The sequence below is a fragment of the Dreissena polymorpha genome, chromosome 4 (assembly GCF_020536995.1).
Source record: "Dreissena polymorpha isolate Duluth1 chromosome 4, UMN_Dpol_1.0, whole genome shotgun sequence".
In the NCBI taxonomy this organism is placed as follows: Eukaryota; Metazoa; Mollusca; class Bivalvia; order Myida; family Dreissenidae; genus Dreissena; species Dreissena polymorpha.
The window spans coordinates 117,401,400-117,422,182 of record NC_068358.1 but is presented as its reverse complement, the minus strand read 5'-3'; the positions used below and the strand labels follow the sequence as shown (position 1 = coordinate 117,422,182).

The following is a 20,783-nucleotide window of genomic DNA, read 5'->3' as shown; positions in this document are numbered from 1 at the left end:
CAAATGGCATTGTACACCATCTGATAATAACAGAGTTATGGCCCTTTGTATCTTGAAAAAAATGTATTTGTGTGTCCAGAGCCACATTTTGGAAGTGCTTTGGCGGATTTCATTGAAACTTGGTATGAGTGTCAAGAAGCATATTGGCGGGGGATATCAATTCAATGAATATGCTTGTTTATCATGTTTTCAACAAGGTGTGAGGTTATAATATTAATGTGTGGGGGATGGCGGTGGCTTTAATAAGGTGGTTTTCAGTCCATAATTTAAGTTTGCTAGAATCAATCTTAATGGACCCTGGAATATGGCAAGCTTGAATGAATACCTACATGTAGCTTGGGAGTATATTTAAGACATGTCTGGTCAAAGTCACTGTAAATGGGACTGTGGTCGAGTGGTAGGATGCTGGTCTATGTATCTGAAGGTCCCTGGTTAGAATCACGCAAAGATTACGGAATTTTCCTGAGCAAAAAATAAATCCCCCGCTCGCTCCTCTCCACCCAGGAGTTGAATGGGTACCTGTGAGGGAACTAAATCAATGTGCCATGGCTGCATACTGAGCCGAATGTAAACGGACAATTTATTTCCCAATTATCAAGGATAAGTGTCAAAGTTGATTGAAGATGAGTTTAGTATCATTATCAGACTATAAACCCCTTCATTTACCATTTAATTGATTTTCTGCCCAATTACTTGAACATGAAAACAATTGAACTTAAAACACCAGAAAAGGAAATCTCACAACCACTAATTAATAACCAAACACTTTTGCGATACAGTTCTTCAAAAGCTGTTGACATCTAAACATCGGATGGTCGTAGGGTCATGCAGGTAACCCAGTGCTGGAAGGATGAAATGCTGATTCCTTTCATTAACCCTTTGCCACTCAAAGCAAAGTAAAAATGGCTATGTGCAAACAGCATAAAACCAGAACAGCCTGCGAGTAATTCACAGTGTTCAGGTTTTATGCTGTTTGCTGCTCATCAATATCAAAGGGTTGAAAATGAAGCCTTTACAACTTGAATCTAGTAAGAAAGGTCTTTAATTAAATTTAACTTTCTGATGGATTACAAATGTGTCTAAATACATATCTAAGTGGTAAAGAGTTAAGAAAGGAACAAACAAGTCTCGAGACGGACCAATCAGCCTGTTGATCTGCAAGACAATGTGTGCAAAGTCAAACAGCGCATGCAGAGGTTCAATGCTGTCTTCGCAGGCAATTAAAAAGTTTTAGAAGAACGGGCTCATTGTCAAAATCCTTGGTAGTGGTACACTTGTATCCAAGGCTACATACACTGGTTGACCAAATCGCTCCTGCACAATCAGATGGGCTTGTATTCACCAAAATATTCTTAGACTTATTAAGACTAAAATTAAAGAATATTTTTTAAACTGATATATTCAAGCATTGCTTGAATTTTGAGTCAGACTTGGCATTAAACATCTCTATCTTTATCATTCTTCGTGTAGAACATTTTGTTAATGTCATAATCACCAGTGGAGGCCTGTATATCTTCAAACACTGAACGCATTTTCTAGGGTCCAAGTCTGCTTTATTCTCAAGTCTAAGAATGGGTTTGTGAATACGTGCCCAGAGGTACTGTGTGTTGGTAACGGTCTCTGTGTGCAAAATTTACTGCTGCGTACTTCTGCCTCAACAAGGAGAAGTTTTGTCAGCCACCCAGTTCATTCTCTGTATTAATGACATGATACCAGAACTACCGACAGAAGTGCAGCCAGCCCAAATGATCTGGTGCTCTGTTGCACAGAAAAGTGTGCAACAACCGTTTCATACAGAATGTAGATGGCTTTGGACAAAATCCCAGCTTGGACCTCCCAAGTATTTCGTAACCAGCAACAAGAAAAACGCATCGCCATCATTTATCGGCGTAGCTGTATAAGCCAGCTTTTCACCTTACCTGACCTTTGTAAATGTCCAATAAAATTCACATCAAATTTCCCGCGGCTAGTTACGAATGAATACACTTCATTTATTCAATTGGCTGATTTGAACATACCACCAGAACATTGGAAACATGGACGCGTCTTTGTAACACTGTTTTACTGCATGAAACAATTTTATCTCTAATGAAAAGGCTTGATAGATATCAACTCTCGACGTCAATGCAGTTTGTCGTTCACCTTTTATTTTCAGAGAATTACCAGCGCAATCAGGGTCAATTCGCGGACAGTGTAATTGTTATATAATATCGCTATCTCGTGAACTAGGTGTGTTTGGGTTATCTGGAAGACTTTTGGTCAGCAGCAATAAATCCCTTTCTCTGGTTAACCTTCCCAAAGGGTCAATCTCAGCATGTTATCTCATTAACAGCTACAGACCATAATTGTATTGCTGATAAGGGCTGAAGTCTATCTGACTCAAAAATCTGGCATATACCATGGACTGTGGAATTTTCTTTAGACCAGAAATATGTAAAATGAAAATATTCAGCGATATAATTATGGTATGTCAATACTAGATTCTTAATGTGTTTTCAACAATACTATGATCAATAATATTTTTTAATTTAACAAGAATTATTCCACCATATTGACTAATCTATTAAGAATGAGCGCGATGATTCTTGATACTGTTAATAATCGACAAACCACTATAACAGGTTTGTAGAACGCGCGTATGGATATTTTAAATATGTGGCCGGTTGACTTAATGTTTTAATTTCACTTCCATTCTTGTTTTGGTTTTCTGGTTTGTATCTATAGGTTTATGACCAGCAATATGTAATAATGTAAAATAAGCCGCGAAACTCCGCTTAACATCCCGTACTGCGTATGATGCAGCTAAGAACTGCACAGAAAAAGACATTCGCTATCTTTGATCTCATTCATTGAACTCTTTACCTTTCACCAAATCCAACCACAATCAACGCCGTATATCTTTTTTAAAATATATTTCTTGTTAAACTCTCCCCACAGTGTTCAGTCTGGCCAACTGACACTAGACAACACTCCACTCCAGTATAGAGACCAACATACATGTAATTACAAAGGGGTCATTCGACAGGAGAATGGCATGAACACAACTGGAACAGCGGCAAACCACAAGAAAAAGTAACATCATGTGGAGCTTTTCACAATACGGAGCAAACGACAAGATCCCCAAGACGGTGTACCAAAGCACAGTTAGATCTCTCATGGAAAACCGCTCCAAATGCCTGATGAAGGCTACCCATTGTAGTGTTGTGTGTAAATGAATAGTTGAATGTAACCTGTGGTGTTTTGTACGACTAGGAGTTTTGGGTAATGAACGTTTTCTGAGTAGCATGGTCTTGTTGTCTTTAAACCCGTAATTGGCCATTTATAACGTGCTTGTACGAGCTACAACACTAAACCCATGTCCCACCTGCGCTTTCTTGAGAGTCAAGAAGTTTGCACATAATCACCGCTGCTGTCAGATTAACGCCAATAAAAGAGAGGGAGCAGACTAGGGCCGTTCCACCACTATCGAAAAGCAGGATATGCAAAGCCACAAAGCAGCTCACGATGGCGAGTTTCACGTATGATCAACTGATGCACAGAGTGAAAAGCTTCTGAGAGTGACGACTGATAAGATATAGTTTCGTACGAAAAAGAGATGCTGAGGAAGCATCGGGATCGCTGTCGTCAGATGTCAAGACCCTCCGCTACCAGTGGGAAAATACACAGGAACAGAAAACGAGTACATTGGTGCGGACAAGAAATCCCTGACGGTGGCTATTCTCGAAGAAAGGTATCCTCATTAAGCATGGAAAGGGCCTATACCGATGGGCAACAGGGGCAGTCAAGACAGAGAGGGGTGGGGGCTTTAGCGCATGTGCAGTACCCTGTCGCACTATGACAGACATACGCAATACCAACAGGCTTTCCCTGTCCATGGCTTCCAAACAGATTCTTGTTTTAGTCTTCGAAGCAGCAAAAGCCACCAACAAATTGCTATCTCACAGCATCACTACAAAACAGTGCCTCAGAATCGTACTCCTGTATATCTCTTGTTCACCGCGGCATATATGGAAATAATTAATGGCAAAATTATGAACGGAGATCAGGACAGCAGAAACAGTGTAGGAGAAACACAATTGTTCAGTGACGTATTAGAGCTAAATAGCTACATAAATCAACCATTACATATCCAGACTAGAATCACGAGAATAGGCTAACATGACCAAAACGACATACCACAAGCAATTCCACATTGTGCCGTCTGCGAAGTGCCATTGAGGAAAGACCAAACGTGTGAAACAGCTTTGAAATTGTGTGCGTATGAAGACCAAGCACGGTGTTGCACTTTGGGTCAGTCGGGTCATGGTCACTGTCAATGTAAATTATAAAACAAACACTAATGCTCGTCATTTCTTCTGTTGATAATCTGCATCGACGATTCATCATCTTTGAATACACAATTATTTAAACATCATGGTGTATAATTGGGAAATTACTCATTTTATCGGCTTGTCGGGTAGCTTTTTTGTTGTCAATTCGCAATATGACAGAATACACTCAGTTTCAAAAGTGCATCGAAAACCCTGCCGCGATTTCGAATCAATATCGATGGGTTTTATTGCGTTCGAATGCCAAACATCCTGAAACCGTCCGACCATTCGGCGGCTAAATTGTAATACTTCAAAATTAAGATTCCGAAGCTGTCCGAGCACGGATTAACACGTCTCATTAAATCCTTCCCACGAACGTATACTTAAAGTGATATTATTGGCATTTTTCACTGTTGAATTGAGTTTAAAAGAATAAACAGGTTAAAAGAGTAAGTTAAAATGTGGTTACTGACCAATTATCTGCAACACATCTTTCTACCAGTTGTTTATAAAAAAAATTATAGTCGATATTTAACATAACTCACCCAGTCCTCTATGCTGAAATGATCCGTAAAACAAAATTGCGTCTTTGTGTCGTATAAACGAATCTGCACTAAAACATAATTTAGGTTCATATCGTACATGCATAATCAGTTGTCAAACGAAAGTACGGTTGATCTTCAAATGCATTATTTTTCTCTTTCCGGTATGTTGTTTTAGTATGTTTATGCTGCATTAACAATTATAAGTGTATATGAAGTGAAAACACCAAAAATAAGCAACGGTTGCGGTAGACACCTATAAACTGTTAGATGCCCATATCACTTTAATCGATCCCATAAGTTATCACGAGAAAACAATATATACAATTGTTTACTTTAGGCAATTAATCATAATTAGCAACTGACTCATCTGAGTCACCGAAAGACCGGAATGGTTCATGCCTATGGCATCAATGACCGGAATGGTTCATGTCTATGGCATAAATGACCGGAATGGTTCATGTCTATGACATGAATCACCCGCCGAATAAAGGAGGAGGGGTAGGTCTATCCATTCTTTTTCCGTATGTTTACCAATGCGTGTCTACTTGATAACTCATATACAATTTAAATAATCATGAAACTTGTTTTAAATAATTATTATTTTGGCGTCAGTTACGATGGCAATACGTACAGGTTACTTTGATGATCGATTGAGTCGCATTCTGAGAAAACTGGGCATAATGCATGTGCGTTAAGTGTCGTCCCAGATTAGCCTGTGCAGTCCGCTTTTACATTTTTCGTTAAAATGAATTCTCTTCTTAGCAAAAATCCAATTCAGGCGGAAAGTGTCGTCCCTTATTAGCCTGTGCGGACTGCAAGGCTTATCTGGTACGACGTTTACGCACATGCATTATGCCCAGTGTTCTCAGAACGCGACTCAAATATTTTAGTCTCCATTTCGGTGCATTTCTTGGTCACTTGAAGATCAAAAGAATCGTGGCATGTATATAGCTGGCCTGCGGATTGCATTGCTTTTTATTGTCAACACAAGATTTCATAGTCATAATGACTATGATAACGTAACATTAGAGTTGTTTAAAACTGGATGCCATATTAATGACATTCCACTGTAATTAAATACTATAACAAATATCCGACAAATTCAATAAAATGTTATGAGATGGGGACATTGAATTAAAATTTATTATAACAAACAATGACACAAACAGCTTTTGATTTAAATATGAAGATATATAGAACCAAATACTGCTCGCCCTGCTTTGTACTGTTAAGACGTGAAATATGGAGTAATCTTATTGTTCTCGTCCTTACATCCAGTCGCAGATTTTACAGCGTGGACAACTTTTGCGAATGCATGAACGGTGTATCGGTAATTATCTTCATGAGCTCAACTTTTACAATGGTTTACTTGAAAACTTTTGTCATCTATTGCACCGACTTTGCACAACTATTTTTTTTTTTCGCGGTGACAGCGGCATTGGTTCTAACGATGATTTTTGTGTTTGTTTACTATTGATAATAAAATTATAAGCAAGAGTTTGACTTTGTGTTTAAATTAAAAAACATTTTTCGGGGGGGGGGGATCTCATGTTTTCATTTTTAAATCCATATGTAAAATATTGGCATTCCCTTTCAAATATATATGAGCAAAACATACGTCGATCAAATATATGTACATGCATGTATTTACTTGAATGTCTTCTGGGAAATAATATTGATTTTAAATTTTAGGGATAGGTATGAATCATTTGATCAAAGGAAATGTACATGAATACGATGATGTTTATTTCCACGTATATGTTTGTTAAACTCACGTATGTACATTGCGAAGCGATATAATATTGCGCGCATGCGTGATAGGAAAGGCGATCGAACTTGAATATGCATATTTCGCAGCGCAATCTTAAAGCTGTACAATTTGTGTAACGCCCTCAAATTTTATCATACTATACAATGTTTATACGAAAGGAAATCATTCACATGTTTCCGTATTTACACAATTACATATATCCCAACTGGACCAAATAAACAACGTAATAGTAATAGACTAATTAATATATGAGTCGTGTTCTGAGAAAACAAACTGGGCATAATGCATGTGCGTAAAGTGTCGTCCCAGACTAGCCTGTGCAGTCGGCACATGCTTAACAGGGTTGACACTTTCCGCTTTTATGACATTTTTCGTTTAAATGAAGTATCTTCTTAGCAAAAATCCAATTTAGGCGGAAAATGTCGCGGACTTCACAGGCTAATCTGGGACGACACTTTACGCACATGCATTATGGCCAGTTCTCCCAGAACGCGACTTATATGATCGATGAAAAGAGTAACAGTCGCTTTATTTTTTTACATTATTCGTTTCTATCAATGAGCCGAACTTTCTTTCTCAGAAGTTTTTATTTAGATTTGTGATTATTACCGTGTTTTTTTAAAAGTCAGTTTACCTGGTGATGAAAAAAAGCACTTTGAATAATCGTTTTATTGCGAAGTATATTCACATGTACGTAGATACAAACAGAAAGTTGTTCTCATCGGTTAACGAGTGAAAAACGCATTTCTGGCGTTGTTTAATCACGAACAGTCTTTTATTTAGAAAGCAAACATACTTCAGAAGTCGGGCAAAAATATGTTTCTCATTGTTGTGTTTTTATCAGCTTTTGTCGCTTCAACTGAGATCCCTCATCATTTATGAGATCTGTGTAACCTCTTAACAAGTCATTAAGAATGTCCCACTATGTTATAGAATAAAATGTTATTGTAGGGTTCATTAATTCGCAAATTATAAATTAAATACTTGTATCTAACTTTTGGGAGTGTTTCTTTTCACTCAAATTCCTAGAAATCAGCCTCCAGGCAATGTTTCGAGGTTCGGTAAATAATATTCGTTATTTCCGTGAGTCATCTACTTACTTAGCTATAAAACTTGAAATTATCTCACATTAGCCACCGATCGTCCGTTTGAGAGGACTATGGCTTACCCCAGCATGTCCGTGACAAGCTGGCTTCTTGTTCTGCTTATAGCGAGTGTTTGGACTTCTATCAAAGCTTTACGTAATAAAATATTATGAATTATTTTTGGAATAAAGTCTGAAGAGGGAAATCGTTTTTTAATATCAAATTTATTTGAATTATAGAGTTGTCAGAACTAAGTTATTTTCAAATGCGGACATATCTGGAAAATACATTTATGATTATATTTATTGTTAACAACCACATCAATGGGATGTTTGGAACACATTTTTAAGGGTAGTGGTGGGGCTGGCGATGGTAAGTAGATCTAGTAGTAGTAATAGTCAATGTAAAAATAACTTGTGTTTTCACTATAAGAAGTGACACTGTTTTGTAATTGTTATTTTTATTTGAAAGCTGGCGATACCGGAGATGTGTGCGCCATCGGAGATGTGTGCGGTGATGCAGGCGAAGGAGTAGAATGCTTGCCTGCCTTGAATCCACCAACAGCAGTTGTCGAATGTAGATGCCCAGGTAAGATTATTGTTTGAAGCTGAAAAAGTGTTAAAATATGTATTTCATTTCAAACCGATTTGTGTCGCATTGAATAGGTTTGTAACAATTTTTCATTAAACTTCATTTAGAATTTGTCATTTGTAAGACATGTATGTATATTTGGGCACCGTTGACACGCCGTTCGTACTTTTTTTTTCAGGAACCGTTGGTCAGCAATGCGCAAACGACATCAATTGCAAGCTAACTGATGCAAACACGGTCTGCATTGATGTGGATCCGAGTGCGACAATTGAGAATAGATGCGCGTGCGTTGGTACATCGAGTGTTATAGCTTTTTGTCAGACAGGTTCGTGATTTTTAGTTGTTTGCTTGTTCGCTATGTTAATACCGTGTTTTCAGAGCCACTTGCTTGATCTACTTCGATTCACTAAATCACTTTTATTCATCTACCTTGGCAAAACGGTACCGTTTTCAGTAACGTTATTTATTGCATTTTTAAACTGTGTCATTGAACTGAAATGTCCGGAAAACAGTGAAAGAAACAAAAAACGCAAATTAAAATTCAAAGTTTGTTAGTTATTAAAACAAATACGGTCACATGTCGATCGCTATGGGATTTCTGAAAAAGTGGCCGATGGGTAACACCCTATAAATCCATTTATGCCTAGCGTCTAGAAAAAAAAAGGTTTTTGCAAACAGCAAACAGCGTAGACCCAGATGAGACCCCATATGATGCGGCGTCTCATCAGGGTCTGCGTTGTTCGAATTTCTGTAAGAAATATTCTTAATTGAGAAATAAATAAACTAGACATCCCTAATTTTGGAAATAAACTGATCCAATTTAGAAGGATGAGAGAGTCCACTAGACTTGAATGGGTTAAGCTTTTCAGAAATTTTGCTGTAGTTTGACTACCGCAATCATTCGGGCGCGCATGGTTTTATCCCGGTTCGAAGATAAAACATAAAACGCAAGAAAAGTCAAGAAAATAAATTCTCAAAATAGATTATGAATTATTAAAATGTTTGTCTTTGAGGGGTCTCAGCGGGTTAGGCCATTTTTTATGTAAAATTTGCAATTCAAATTGCAAACATTCAACAATTATCGAAGACTGTGCAAATATCATTACGTCATGTGAACAATGCTGGTATTGAATTCTGAGGTAAGGATCAATTCACACACTCCGAGTCATTTGCTTTCGATATTTTATTTGAACAATTTTACTAATGTGTGTACTTGCATGAAACCATATGTGATACCGAAATTAATTTCAACTCGGTGTTCAACACCTATGAGCGTTTGTTATTCCATCCTCATCTTAATCAGAAGCAGTAGTCTTTCGATACTTATCATCATCGACCTGATCATCGTCATCTTCACAAATTGTCGTCGTCATCATATGAGTCGCGTTCTGAGAAAACTGGGCATAATGCATGTGCGTAAAGTGTCATCCAGATTAGCCTGTGCAGTCCGCACAGGCTAATCAGGGACGATACTTTTCGCCTTAATTGGGTTTTTGCTAAGAAGAGACTTCATTTAAACGAAAAATGTCATAAAAGCGGAAAGTGTCGTCCCTGATAAGCCTGTGCGGACTGCACAGGCTAATCTGGGACGACACTTTACGCACATGCATTATGCCCGGTTTTCTCAGAACACGACTCATATTATCATCGTAATCATCATCAGGGACCTCATCATAATCTTTCGTTAAAAAAAATACAATCATAGTTCAAAATTTATCGGTTGAGTTCGAACAGGACCCGGCCCGTTGAAAAACATGGGCATCGAAGGCGAGAAAGTTTTTCATATCTGTCATATTGCCCGTATTTCTGCGAAATCAAGTAAAACACAATGCTCGTCGATTTTAATCAGAACTTTAAAAGACATAATTTACTGAGTAATATAAAAAAACATTGTTTAATGGTATAATTTAACGCTGTCTGAATGCACGCATTTTGATTCAATTCAAAATAATATTGAAGATCGACAAGAACATTTATTTAAATGCTCGCCAAAGCGCACAAATATGAATATGTAATATTTCATGAACACATTAATAACATCGAATATTAAAGAAAACACCGTTTGGTGTTTCTATACAAAATTAAAATTTATGTACTAAATGTATTACTATTTGCAGATGGAAAACCTGGCGGCAGGTGTGACGGTGCAGGTCCCAACTTTACATGCTCTGGTGACAAAAACGCTGTCTGTGATACTAACTCAGGGCTGTGTATATGTCGCAATGGAACTGACCTTGTCAACGGCGTGTGCATCATACGTAAGTACACATCAGGTTACGTGTTATTTCTTGTATATTTTGTTTCGTGTACCAAACCAAACACTTTTTCGAGCGATATTGTAGGTGTGTAGATATGCCTTCATTACTAGTTAAACATGATTGTAAATTGTAAGTCTCGGGTACTGGATGTTGTTTTATGCTTGCAATAAGTCACTTTTGATAGTTATTAAGGTGTTGTTAGGAAAGTTGGGTATGTCCACTCTCCCTTATTCGTTCTTGATTATTAACCTATATCCTTTAAGAAATCACATGAAATCTATAAACATGTATACAATGGCAATAAGGGCGTATCGCTCAAGGTGTGATCTTTATAACATTTGAATGCAGTGACTGCATGTAAAAGTCCGACCGAAGATCTTCCGTTAGATCCACTGGATAGCTTCATTTTAGGCGGAAGTCTTGGAGGCCTTTGTGATATTGGCAGCACGTGTCCGTTGGACAAAAACGCGATGTGTGACTTACAGACCAACATGTGCATATGTCCTGTCGGTGCATCAGCCTTCAACGGAGTGTGCGTCTTGAGTAAGTAGCACTTACAGTATCGTAGGTTAACCCATTTATGCCCAGTGGACTATCCCATCCTTCTAAATTGGATCAATTTATTTCCAAGATTAGGGATGTCTAGTATATTTATTTCTATATTTAGAATATTTCTTACATATATTCCCTTAAACAAACAGCGCAGACCCGGATGAGACGCCGCATCATGCGGCGTCTCATCTGGGTCTACGCTGTTTGCCAAGGCCTTTTTCTAGACGCTAGGCATAAATGGGTTAACGTTAATATTGGTTAGTTTGTTAAGCTCGCTGTCGAAAGTATGAGATACGAGCCTTGCAGAGTAATTCAAGATTTTGATGTGAGCAAATAATCGTGCATGTATCGAACAAAAATACCCCGTTTAATCCTCACCTGCACAACTGAAAGTCTTCATATGCGCACGTACGTTCTTACGTGCGCACGTGCATGTTTTCACTTGCGCACCTACAAGTCTTCGAGTGATCACGTGCAAGTCTTAGTAATGAGAGGCATTGATAGTCTTCAATTGAAACCCTAGTCAACCGAAAGCAACTGTTTGTAAATAAAGTGGTATTTAAACGTTAAATAAACATAAATGGCGTTTATTTTATTCAAAACCTTTTCCTAAGTATGAAATACGAGACAAAGATTTTTGTTTTCTTCCTCGGTTTGATTTTTTCGACACCATGACTAAAGGTGTATTGAAGATTTTCTCAATATTTATAAATATTGATGTGATCTTTGCAAATAATGCAGTCATACACCCTAAACAATCACGAGAGTAAATGAAAAATATAATATATCTCCTACTCCAGATAGAATGATTAAACTTGGTATGTGGCCATTTGAGTAATATGAATGTTATTTATGTTTTTGGTCAGACACAAATGAGGTTATGGTAAAAGATGCTATGGTAACAGTATTCATTTAAAATTAAAATCCGGATCCCGCGATAACTCAGAAAGTGTATAAACTATGTTGACGAAACTTGGTAAGGTAATTGTTGACCATGTGGGGAACATTCCGTCTTTTCGTCCAAATCATGATGATCGTGCGATAGCTGAAAAATAACCTCAGCAAGGTTGGTGCAACCCAGTATGTAGATATATGGCAATAAGGTGAATATGCACGTTATTTCAGCTTTTTTGTCAGATTTTAATTTTGGGGTACTAAAGTTACAGAAATAAAAAGAATAAGTAAGCTTGTTCAATGTAACTAGTTTGTTGATAGATGGCCATACGTGGAATATGCACATTATTTAAGTTTGTTCGTCAGACCTAATTTGTGGTTGCTATCCTTGTAAATTGTAAACAATTGAAAATAAACGTCGGCATCCTGTCATAAGTAAAGTTTTTAAGCTAGGTTAATAAAACTTATTGGGATCTTTTCTTTACTCCGATAATATTTAAGTTGTAGTGGGCCTGTGTTTTGTATGTGACAAATCTCTTGTTTGAAAAATGTTATTTAGATATGTATGTATTTTGTCACATTTTGTGGTCTTTTGATAAAAATATACAAGTGTTTTTTTTTCCTTGTTAAGATTGTCTTTAATTATATTAAGATAAATAAATTACATTGTTTATTCGGCGAAAAGTCCATTTCTTCCATGCTTGTCATACAGATGGTTTCCCGTTAGGACTGTGCTCACTACAAATTCCATGTCTGGATAAGTTCTCATCCTGCACGGGCGGGATGTGCATGTGCAACAACGGCTCAACACTCATCTCCGGATCATGCATTCCCAGTATGGCTTTGTTTTCTCTTTATCGGTTTGTATACCATATTTAGACGGTTGTTCCACCCTTCCAATAGCAGTTGGTACAATTATTTAGTATTTGTATGGTTTCTAAGAGCAGTTGATGCCTTCTGGTTTCCATTAGAATCTGACTCTTGTTTCCAATAGCAGTTTATTCCTAATCTTTTCCGTCAGCAAATGATGCCATAGTTAACTAAGATAATACATTTTAACTTTCCGAAGCTTTACCATCGATGCTTCTTTGAAGATTGAGGTTCAACGTCGGCGTACAAACGTTGTAGCATTGATAATGAATATATATTACTGTTGCGTCACCTATGTACAAAGTTAGTGATGTTTTCCGTTTACTGACTTTGCAATTTTCGAGTCAAAATTTTTACACACTTATTGTATTATCAAATACAATGTTATGTACGGAAATATTAACAAATGTAGAATACCCCAGGAACACAACTAAGTAATAACCACGCAATACATTACAAAATAAGCAATCCTTCAAAGTTAACAATATGAGCAAACCCATGTGTGCACTTTTGCTGATCAGACGGCAACCTTGGGGGTATCTGCAACGGATCAGCCTGCGGTGGAGATCCAAACGCTATCTGTCAGGCCAATATGTGCATGTGTCAGTCGGGCTTCACGAACATCCAGTCACGTTGCGTTGCAAGTAAGAATTAATCTTTTATTATATGGACCGCCTTATGCCATGGCATATTCGGCCAGCGATATACCAGAACAGACTGCGCTTAGCCATGTCGCTAATGAGACCAGACAGCCTGGTGTGACTTTACAGCGGACATGCAGGCTCTTGACCAGACTGCCGTGTGTGACTTTACAGCAGACATGGTAGCTCTTGACCAGACAGCCTTGTGTGACTTTACAGCGGACATGGTAGCTCTTGACCAGACAGTCGTGTGTGACTTTACAGCGGACATGGTAGCTCTTGACAAGACAGCCTTGTGTGACTTTACAGCGGACATGGTAGCTCTTGACCAGACATCCTTGTGTGACTTTAAAGCGGACATGGTAGCTCTTGACCAGACATCCTTGTGTGACTTTACAGCGGACATGGTAGCTCTTGACCAGACAGCCTTGTGTGACTTTACAGCGAACATGGTAGCTCTTGACCAGAGAGCCGTGTGTGACTTTACAGCGGACATGGTAGCTCTTGACCAGACAGCCGTGTGTGACTTTACAGCGGACATGGTAGCTCTTTACCAGAGATCCGTGTGTGACTTTACAGCAGACATGGTAGCTCTTGACCAGAGAGCCGTGTGTGACTTTACAGCTGAAATAGTAGCTCTTGACCAGACAGCCTTGTGTAACTTTACAGCGGACATGGTAGCTCTTGACCAGACAGCTCGGCTGCGCAGGCTGGTCTTGAGCTGCGCTGGTCGGATATGGTGTAAGATCCATTTTTGCATTATGCGACTCGATTACGCATTTCATTGAAATATAGTTAATTTTCGGCTAACGAAACTCTGTACTTTGAAAGTGTACTTTTTGATTCACTGGAAAGGAACCAGAATAAAAAGCATTATCATTATAGATCTACCGACCGCATCTAACTCCATTTAAAACAACGTGTACTTCTAGTGCATTTCTGACTATCGTGCATTTAAACATGCTATCGGTATTTTTAAGAGCTATTGCGATTGGAAAATGGTCTATATTATCCTAACCTTACATAAAACGATCAGTGTGAAAAAATCAATACCCCATGATTAATCGTCATGTAGATGGTGCGGCGCACGGAGCGTGTGTGAGCGGCCTGTGCCCATCGGACGTGTATGCCACGTGTGTTGCCAACATTTGCACTTGTGTGTCTGGAACCACCCTGGTTGGATTCATGTGCGTGCCAAGTAAGTGACGTAGTCATTAACCTTTTAAAAGCGGTTCCTATGTAACCTTAATTTCGCGCTGAAGGTAACATTTTACAAAATTATGTTGTATCCTCCCGTATTCTATTTGTTAAGAGTCCATTTCTCTTCTGATTTAAAAGCGATTTAGCGATCGCACCCACGTTTTTTGTGATTATTTCCTGCATCCTATATGTGTCGGCAATATGTTGTTGCATTTAATTTGAGGTAACGTTGGTTACGTTGAAAAATGAATGTTTGGGATTTGTTTATTATGTTGAGGAATCGTTGAGTATTAGATTGAATTTGTTAAATCGTATAACGTAATTTTAAAATTGTTCATCCTTTGTACTTCTGTATATATTTGTTTTGTAAATATTCATGTTTGTTGACACTTGTTTTCTGCGCAAATACATGTTGACATATATCAATACCAACCACATTTGATGTTGACGATGTACATTGTGCAATTCAAATAAAATGTATGTCTGTCTATCTGTGTGTCTGTCTGTCTGTGTGTCTGTCTGTCTGTCTGTCTGTCTGTCTGCCTGCCTGCCGGCCTGCCGGCCTTCCGGCCTGCCTGCCGGCCTGCCTGTTTATTAAAAAAACATTCGTCGAAAATTCACTTCCGGACCTCTGTTTTCCGAAATTGATTTACTTTTGGCGAATTTTACTTTCTTAGAATTCTCGAGACCATACATTTTAACCACAATTATTGAAAGCGGACACATTTATCTTTGCAATGATATCGGTCTTGGAAAATTTGATATAAAGAAAATACAAGAAAAATGCTTTGAACGTTGGCAGTTTTATTATGGGACGCTATGGAAAATGGAATAAGTGTAATTAAACCTTTTTCTATTGTCTATCTTGTGAGCGCTTTTGCAACATAAAGAGTTGCGCGTGTATGTTATTAGATGGTGCATTCGGAGGTGTGTGTGACGGCGCCGGAAACTCCTCGTGTTCGCAGGACAAGAACGCGGTCTGTTCGGGAAACTTCTGTGTTTGCAAGCCAGGCTTCACGGGCATCGAGGGAAGCTGCACACAAAGTAAGTGCTAAATGGCTTATTGTTTACCAGACCATTAATGGAATGTGTGAACTGGTAACCATGAACCATTTTATCTATTATTTGTTATACCGTTAGTAACTGTGATTGAATGGTATATACAGTTATACACTCTTCGTTTTATACTATACGACTTGCATGCATGCTCCCGTAAAGTAGAACTATATCAATAATAATCAAAAACATAATGCTGAAAATAATAAAACCAATATACTATTAATATATTATTATTGAGGTGGTGGTTGTTGTTTATGATGCTGCAGTTTTTGTTGTTGTTATTGTTATTATTATAATTATGATACTGATGAGTTTGTCTTAACTAGCTGGTGCATGGAGCGGTCTATGTGACCCAAGCAGCCTGTGCCCATTTGACAGAAACGCGGTGTGCGACACCATTAACAGAATCTGTGTGTGCAAGAATGGAACCTCTGCCATCAATGGAATGTGTGTCCTCGGTACGAACTCATGTCATGTATCGTGTACTCGTTTACTCATCTCTGACTGTTATACTTTTGCTTTGTTCGAGACAGAAAAGATAGATGTAAATCAAGCACATCCTTAAATCAAGTTCGGTATATCTACTGGTGTGAACGACTTGTTTGTTCGAGATTTTGTCAATATGTCTATTTGTGTAATTACTGGTAGTGGAACGAAGTATTTTGTCTGTCCGTCCATCCGTCGGTCGTTCGATGAGCGCTTTCCTAAGCCCGTTGATATGGATGCCATATTGGACTCTCCAATCCTTCTAAATTGGATCAATTTATTTCTAAAATTAGGGATGTCTAGTATATTTATTTCTATATTTAAAATATTTCTTACAGATATTTCTTAAGGCAAAATAGCGTAGACCCTGATGAGACGCCGCATCTTGTGGCGTCTCATCTGGGTCTACGCTGTTTGCCAAGGCCTTTTTTCTAGACGCTAGGCATTAATGGGTTAATAATTTAATATGCAAACGTGCATACATTTTTTCTTTCTATATGATGTAACAATAGTAAATGTGCAGATGGTATTATAACTTGTTTAACATCACAGCAGTTATGTTACCTTTCAACTTCAAACGTCTATGCCATGATCGTTTCTTGCTACTTATTGCGACATGCGGCGTCGGGTAGTGTTTGTTACTTTTATTACACGAAGCAATTAAATACAACACTTTGTTGATTACATCACAAATATGAGCATATTTTGTTCGTAAATATGTCATACGAACATTTTATCACTAGAATTCATACTTAACGTGTTATACTTTGGTATATAAAGCTTGAAGAGAATGTACGTGTGCTTTATTGGGATCATTTTTCTTGCGTTTCAGATGGAAAACTCCGGGGCCCTTGTGTTGGAGATAGGTGTCCCCTTGACAGCCATGCGGTCTGCGTGAACAACGTTTGCGTGTGCCAGAACGGATATTCACCGATCAACGGCGTGTGTGTTGCAGGTAATCAACCTTATGTTACAGCAGCCTGTTTACTAACTCGAAACCTGACGGTCAAATTGAGTATAAAATCGATTAACGTTAAAGTTGCTTCATCACACACGGTGATACATATATAAATAATGACAAAATCACTATTTTCTCCCATTATAATCAATGGATCACTGAACAGTGTACTAATAATACTACAAAATCTATCTAACTAAACAGTTATTTTTATAAACTAATTACAATGCCATTCTAGTTCTGTGTTTTGTTTGCAGACGGCTCAGTTGGCGGCTTATGTAACGGAGTCACATGCAAGGACCCGTTTGCTAGCTGCGTTAATGGCCGCTGCTCCTGCAACACTGGCTTCACTGCGTTCAATGGCTTCTGCCGCAGAGGACGACCGGGGGCCCCTCGTCCGGTTCCGGGTAAGTTACACACTTCTCTATGTGGGCTTTTTTGTCTACGACCGCGCAATGCGCTGAATGTTTGACCTCCTCACATTGACAACCCCTAGTGCAAAATTTCGCGACATACTTGCGCGACTTTGATACATTTCCCACAATAGTTTCCCCTCCCCATTCCTTGCTCAACTTTTGTTTACAGTGGTCCCCCTATGGCGTACTTGCGCGCCTTTTTTTTCATAGCCGTCTTCCTTACTTCGTGCATGCTCAGGTTGTATAACCGCCTCCACAGTCTTCCCTCATAACACGCAACGGTAGAGTTTAACAAACGCCTCACACTTGACTCCTCTATTGTTCGCATGCCATATTCAACAAAATTGTCTTTTCAACTGCGTACCGGTACATAATTACAAACAACTTCACAGTGTTCAGATAATAACGATTAAAAAATGGACCAATCAGGTGCCCTCGGAAAATTTCGACAGAAGAAAGAGCATTCTTAATGAAAGCACGTGTTTAAAAGAGGCTGTCGCTATTTTTAGAACCGTCAACAAGCATAGAGAAAGCAACGAATTCGTTCTCATCTTTTTACCGGACAATTGGTCTTGTCAATAGGGCCGAATTTCACAGGACATGTGCTTCGGTCCGGCCCTGATTTTTGAGACCGTTTTAGTATATACCCCCCCCCCCCCCCCCCCGGCGAGATGTTCATACATTATACACTGATCTCCCCTTATCGGGTACCTTTTACTTTTTTCACACTCATCACAAGTCTCGCTTTATACAGTTTCATTAACTACTCCCAGTTGTATTAACCATTGCGCAACTCTACCTATTTGTGACCTGCTCTATGTGATAACCTTATTGTGAAGCTGTGTGTGTTGTATAAAATCACGACAGTCATTTCCAATCATAAACCTTCGTGAGTCATACAAGCTCCTCATATTTGTTTGTTCTTTCGTGTACCTGCGTCGCTTTGAAAAACTGAACACAGTGCACTCCCCTGTTGCCCAATTGTACAGTAAAACTATTTCTCAACCATATACCCCCATGTTACGCAAATGTACACGTTTTCAAACTTCCCACAGAGGTCTCCCTAAAGCGAAGTTGTTCAGTTAAGCAATCGTATCTGAAAGTGGAATTTCCTATTTCACTCTGCGGAGTTGATATCTTTCCATAGTTGTTTCTCATACAGTACTCCTAAAACAATGGCACAGTTGTTTCTCATACAGTACTTCTTAAACAATGGCACTGTTGTTTTCCAATATAGTGCTCCTAAAACAATGGCACTGTTGTTTTCCCATATAGTGCTCCTAAAACAATGGCACAGTTGTTATCCCATATAGTACTTCTTAAACAATGGCATAGTTGTTTCTCATATAGTACTGCTAAAACAATGGCATAGTTGTTTCTCATATAGTACTCCTAAAACAATGGCACAGTTGCTATCTCATATAGTACTCATTAAACAATGTCACAGTTGTTTTCCCATATAGTGCCCCTAAAACAATGGCACAGTTGTTTTCCCATATAGTGCCCCTAAAACAATGGCACAGTTGTTTTCCCATATAGTGCCCCTAAAACAATGGCACAGTTGTTATCCCATATAGTACTCCTAAAACAATGGCACAGTTGTTTTCCCATATAGTACTCATTAAACAATGTCACAGTTGTTTTCCCATATAGTACTCATTAAACAATGGCACAGTTGTTTTCCCATATAGTGCCATTAAAACAATGTCACAGTTGTTTTCCCCATATAGTACTCCTAAAACAATGGCACAGTTGTTTTCCCATATAGTACTCCTTAAACAATGTCACAGTTGTTTTCCCATATAGTGCCCCTAAAACAATGACACAGTTGTTATCCCATATAGTACTCCTAAAACAATGGCACAGTTGTTATCCCATATAGTGCTCTTAAAACAATGGCACAGTTGTTTTCCCATATAGTGCTCCTTAAAAATGGCATGTCATTTTTCATGTCATGTAAATTGAACATAAAACCACAGAGAAAACATAGCACTCCCATCATTATGAATATACATTATATTATAGGTTGCGTATGCTTTATTCGAATTTACTTAGTCATTGTAAAGGCATTGCTAAACACGTGTTTGTGGTACGATCTTACGATAGTTTATCTTTTGACTACGTCGCTCTTTTGAATCGCTCAAAACTTACATGTTGTTCTGTTTTTATTTGTTTTCAGGGATCCCCCGCAGGATTCCGCCTATCCACCACCACCATTAGAATGCATACTACGACCGACCTGCTAACCTGGACAAATGATACAAACGAATCCGAGGAAATAAAAATTTTCTAATCAATCACTTACATAAATAACATCTTAATCACTATATACAATTTAATAAAATAACACATACTTCACTATAAAAGGAGTAGCAATTTCGTTTTGTTCATTACCTTAAAAGTTTTACCATGTGGTCTCAATTCAATTAGAGTATAATAGCAATTTCATACATTTCATACATAAATTATTTCTCCTTATTAAAAAAAACAATGTTCGCTCGCAACACACAATTTAAATGACATAGTTATATCATGTAGGCCATAATGATTGAAGCTGCTTTAGTGGAAAACGACTCGTTTTATATTGCCCCGATGAAGCAAAAACATGCATCGGCTGGCAACCAATGAAGGCATCAGACTTAAAGTATTTACTTATATACTCTATTGCTGAATTGTATCATAAACTTTCAATAAACCTTATTCTGCATCCGACAACGTCTTTGTACTTTTTTATGACGGTTGTAAATTGTTGTAAACAGAATGACGTGTATAATTCATATAAACAGTAAAATATGCGTGTTTACGCATTGCGGATACACCTTTACATGAATTGGTGTTTCCATAAAAATGCATTCTAATAAAACACGTATACATAACTCGAAAGAAATTTCGGGATCTTAAAGTTACATTGGTAATAACAATTTAATAATTGCGTTTTATCTAGATATAGATGTTTTATTAACACGTATTACAAGGCGACGGGAATTTAAGTGCAATATTGTGAAACCTTGAGTGCTCTATGAAAGCTCAGGTTCGTACTTCCAATAGATTTTCGGGTGTAATACGAATACTTGCAGGTAACACAATCATTTGAGATAGTTTTGATGTTGTGGATTTTTCATATATGTGTGACTAGGTATAGCCACA

The 20,783-nt window shown here is 38.1% G+C and overlaps 1 protein-coding gene across 3 annotated transcripts in view; it reads left to right on the top strand.

Annotated features, from left to right (window-relative positions):
• The window catches only part of LOC127877028 (prion-like-(Q/N-rich) domain-bearing protein 25), a 54,347-nt gene extending 34,002 nt beyond the window's left edge, over positions 1-20,345 (top strand). For 2 of the 3 annotated variants that reach the window (XM_052422611.1, XM_052422612.1), the window contains exons 4-15: positions 8,183-8,299; positions 8,481-8,627; positions 10,420-10,560; positions 10,972-11,103; positions 12,719-12,841; positions 13,398-13,520; positions 14,593-14,715; positions 15,630-15,761; positions 16,103-16,234; positions 17,095-17,217; positions 17,478-17,627; positions 19,816-20,345. In XM_052422611.1, the coding sequence (XP_052278571.1) occupies positions 8,183-8,299; positions 8,481-8,627; positions 10,420-10,560; positions 10,972-11,103; positions 12,719-12,841; positions 13,398-13,520; positions 14,593-14,715; positions 15,630-15,761; positions 16,103-16,234; positions 17,095-17,217; positions 17,478-17,627; positions 19,816-19,856 (1,484 nt within the window). In that variant the 3' untranslated portion in view covers positions 19,857-20,345. Of the gene's footprint in view, positions 1-7,772; positions 7,868-8,182; positions 8,300-8,480; positions 8,628-10,419; positions 10,561-10,971; positions 11,104-12,718; positions 12,842-13,397; positions 13,521-14,592; positions 14,716-15,629; positions 15,762-16,102; positions 16,235-17,094; positions 17,218-17,477; positions 17,628-19,815 lie in introns of those variants that run through there. The other variant, XM_052422613.1, reaches the window with a different exon arrangement.
• The last annotated feature ends 438 nt before the right edge of the window (positions 20,346-20,783 follow it).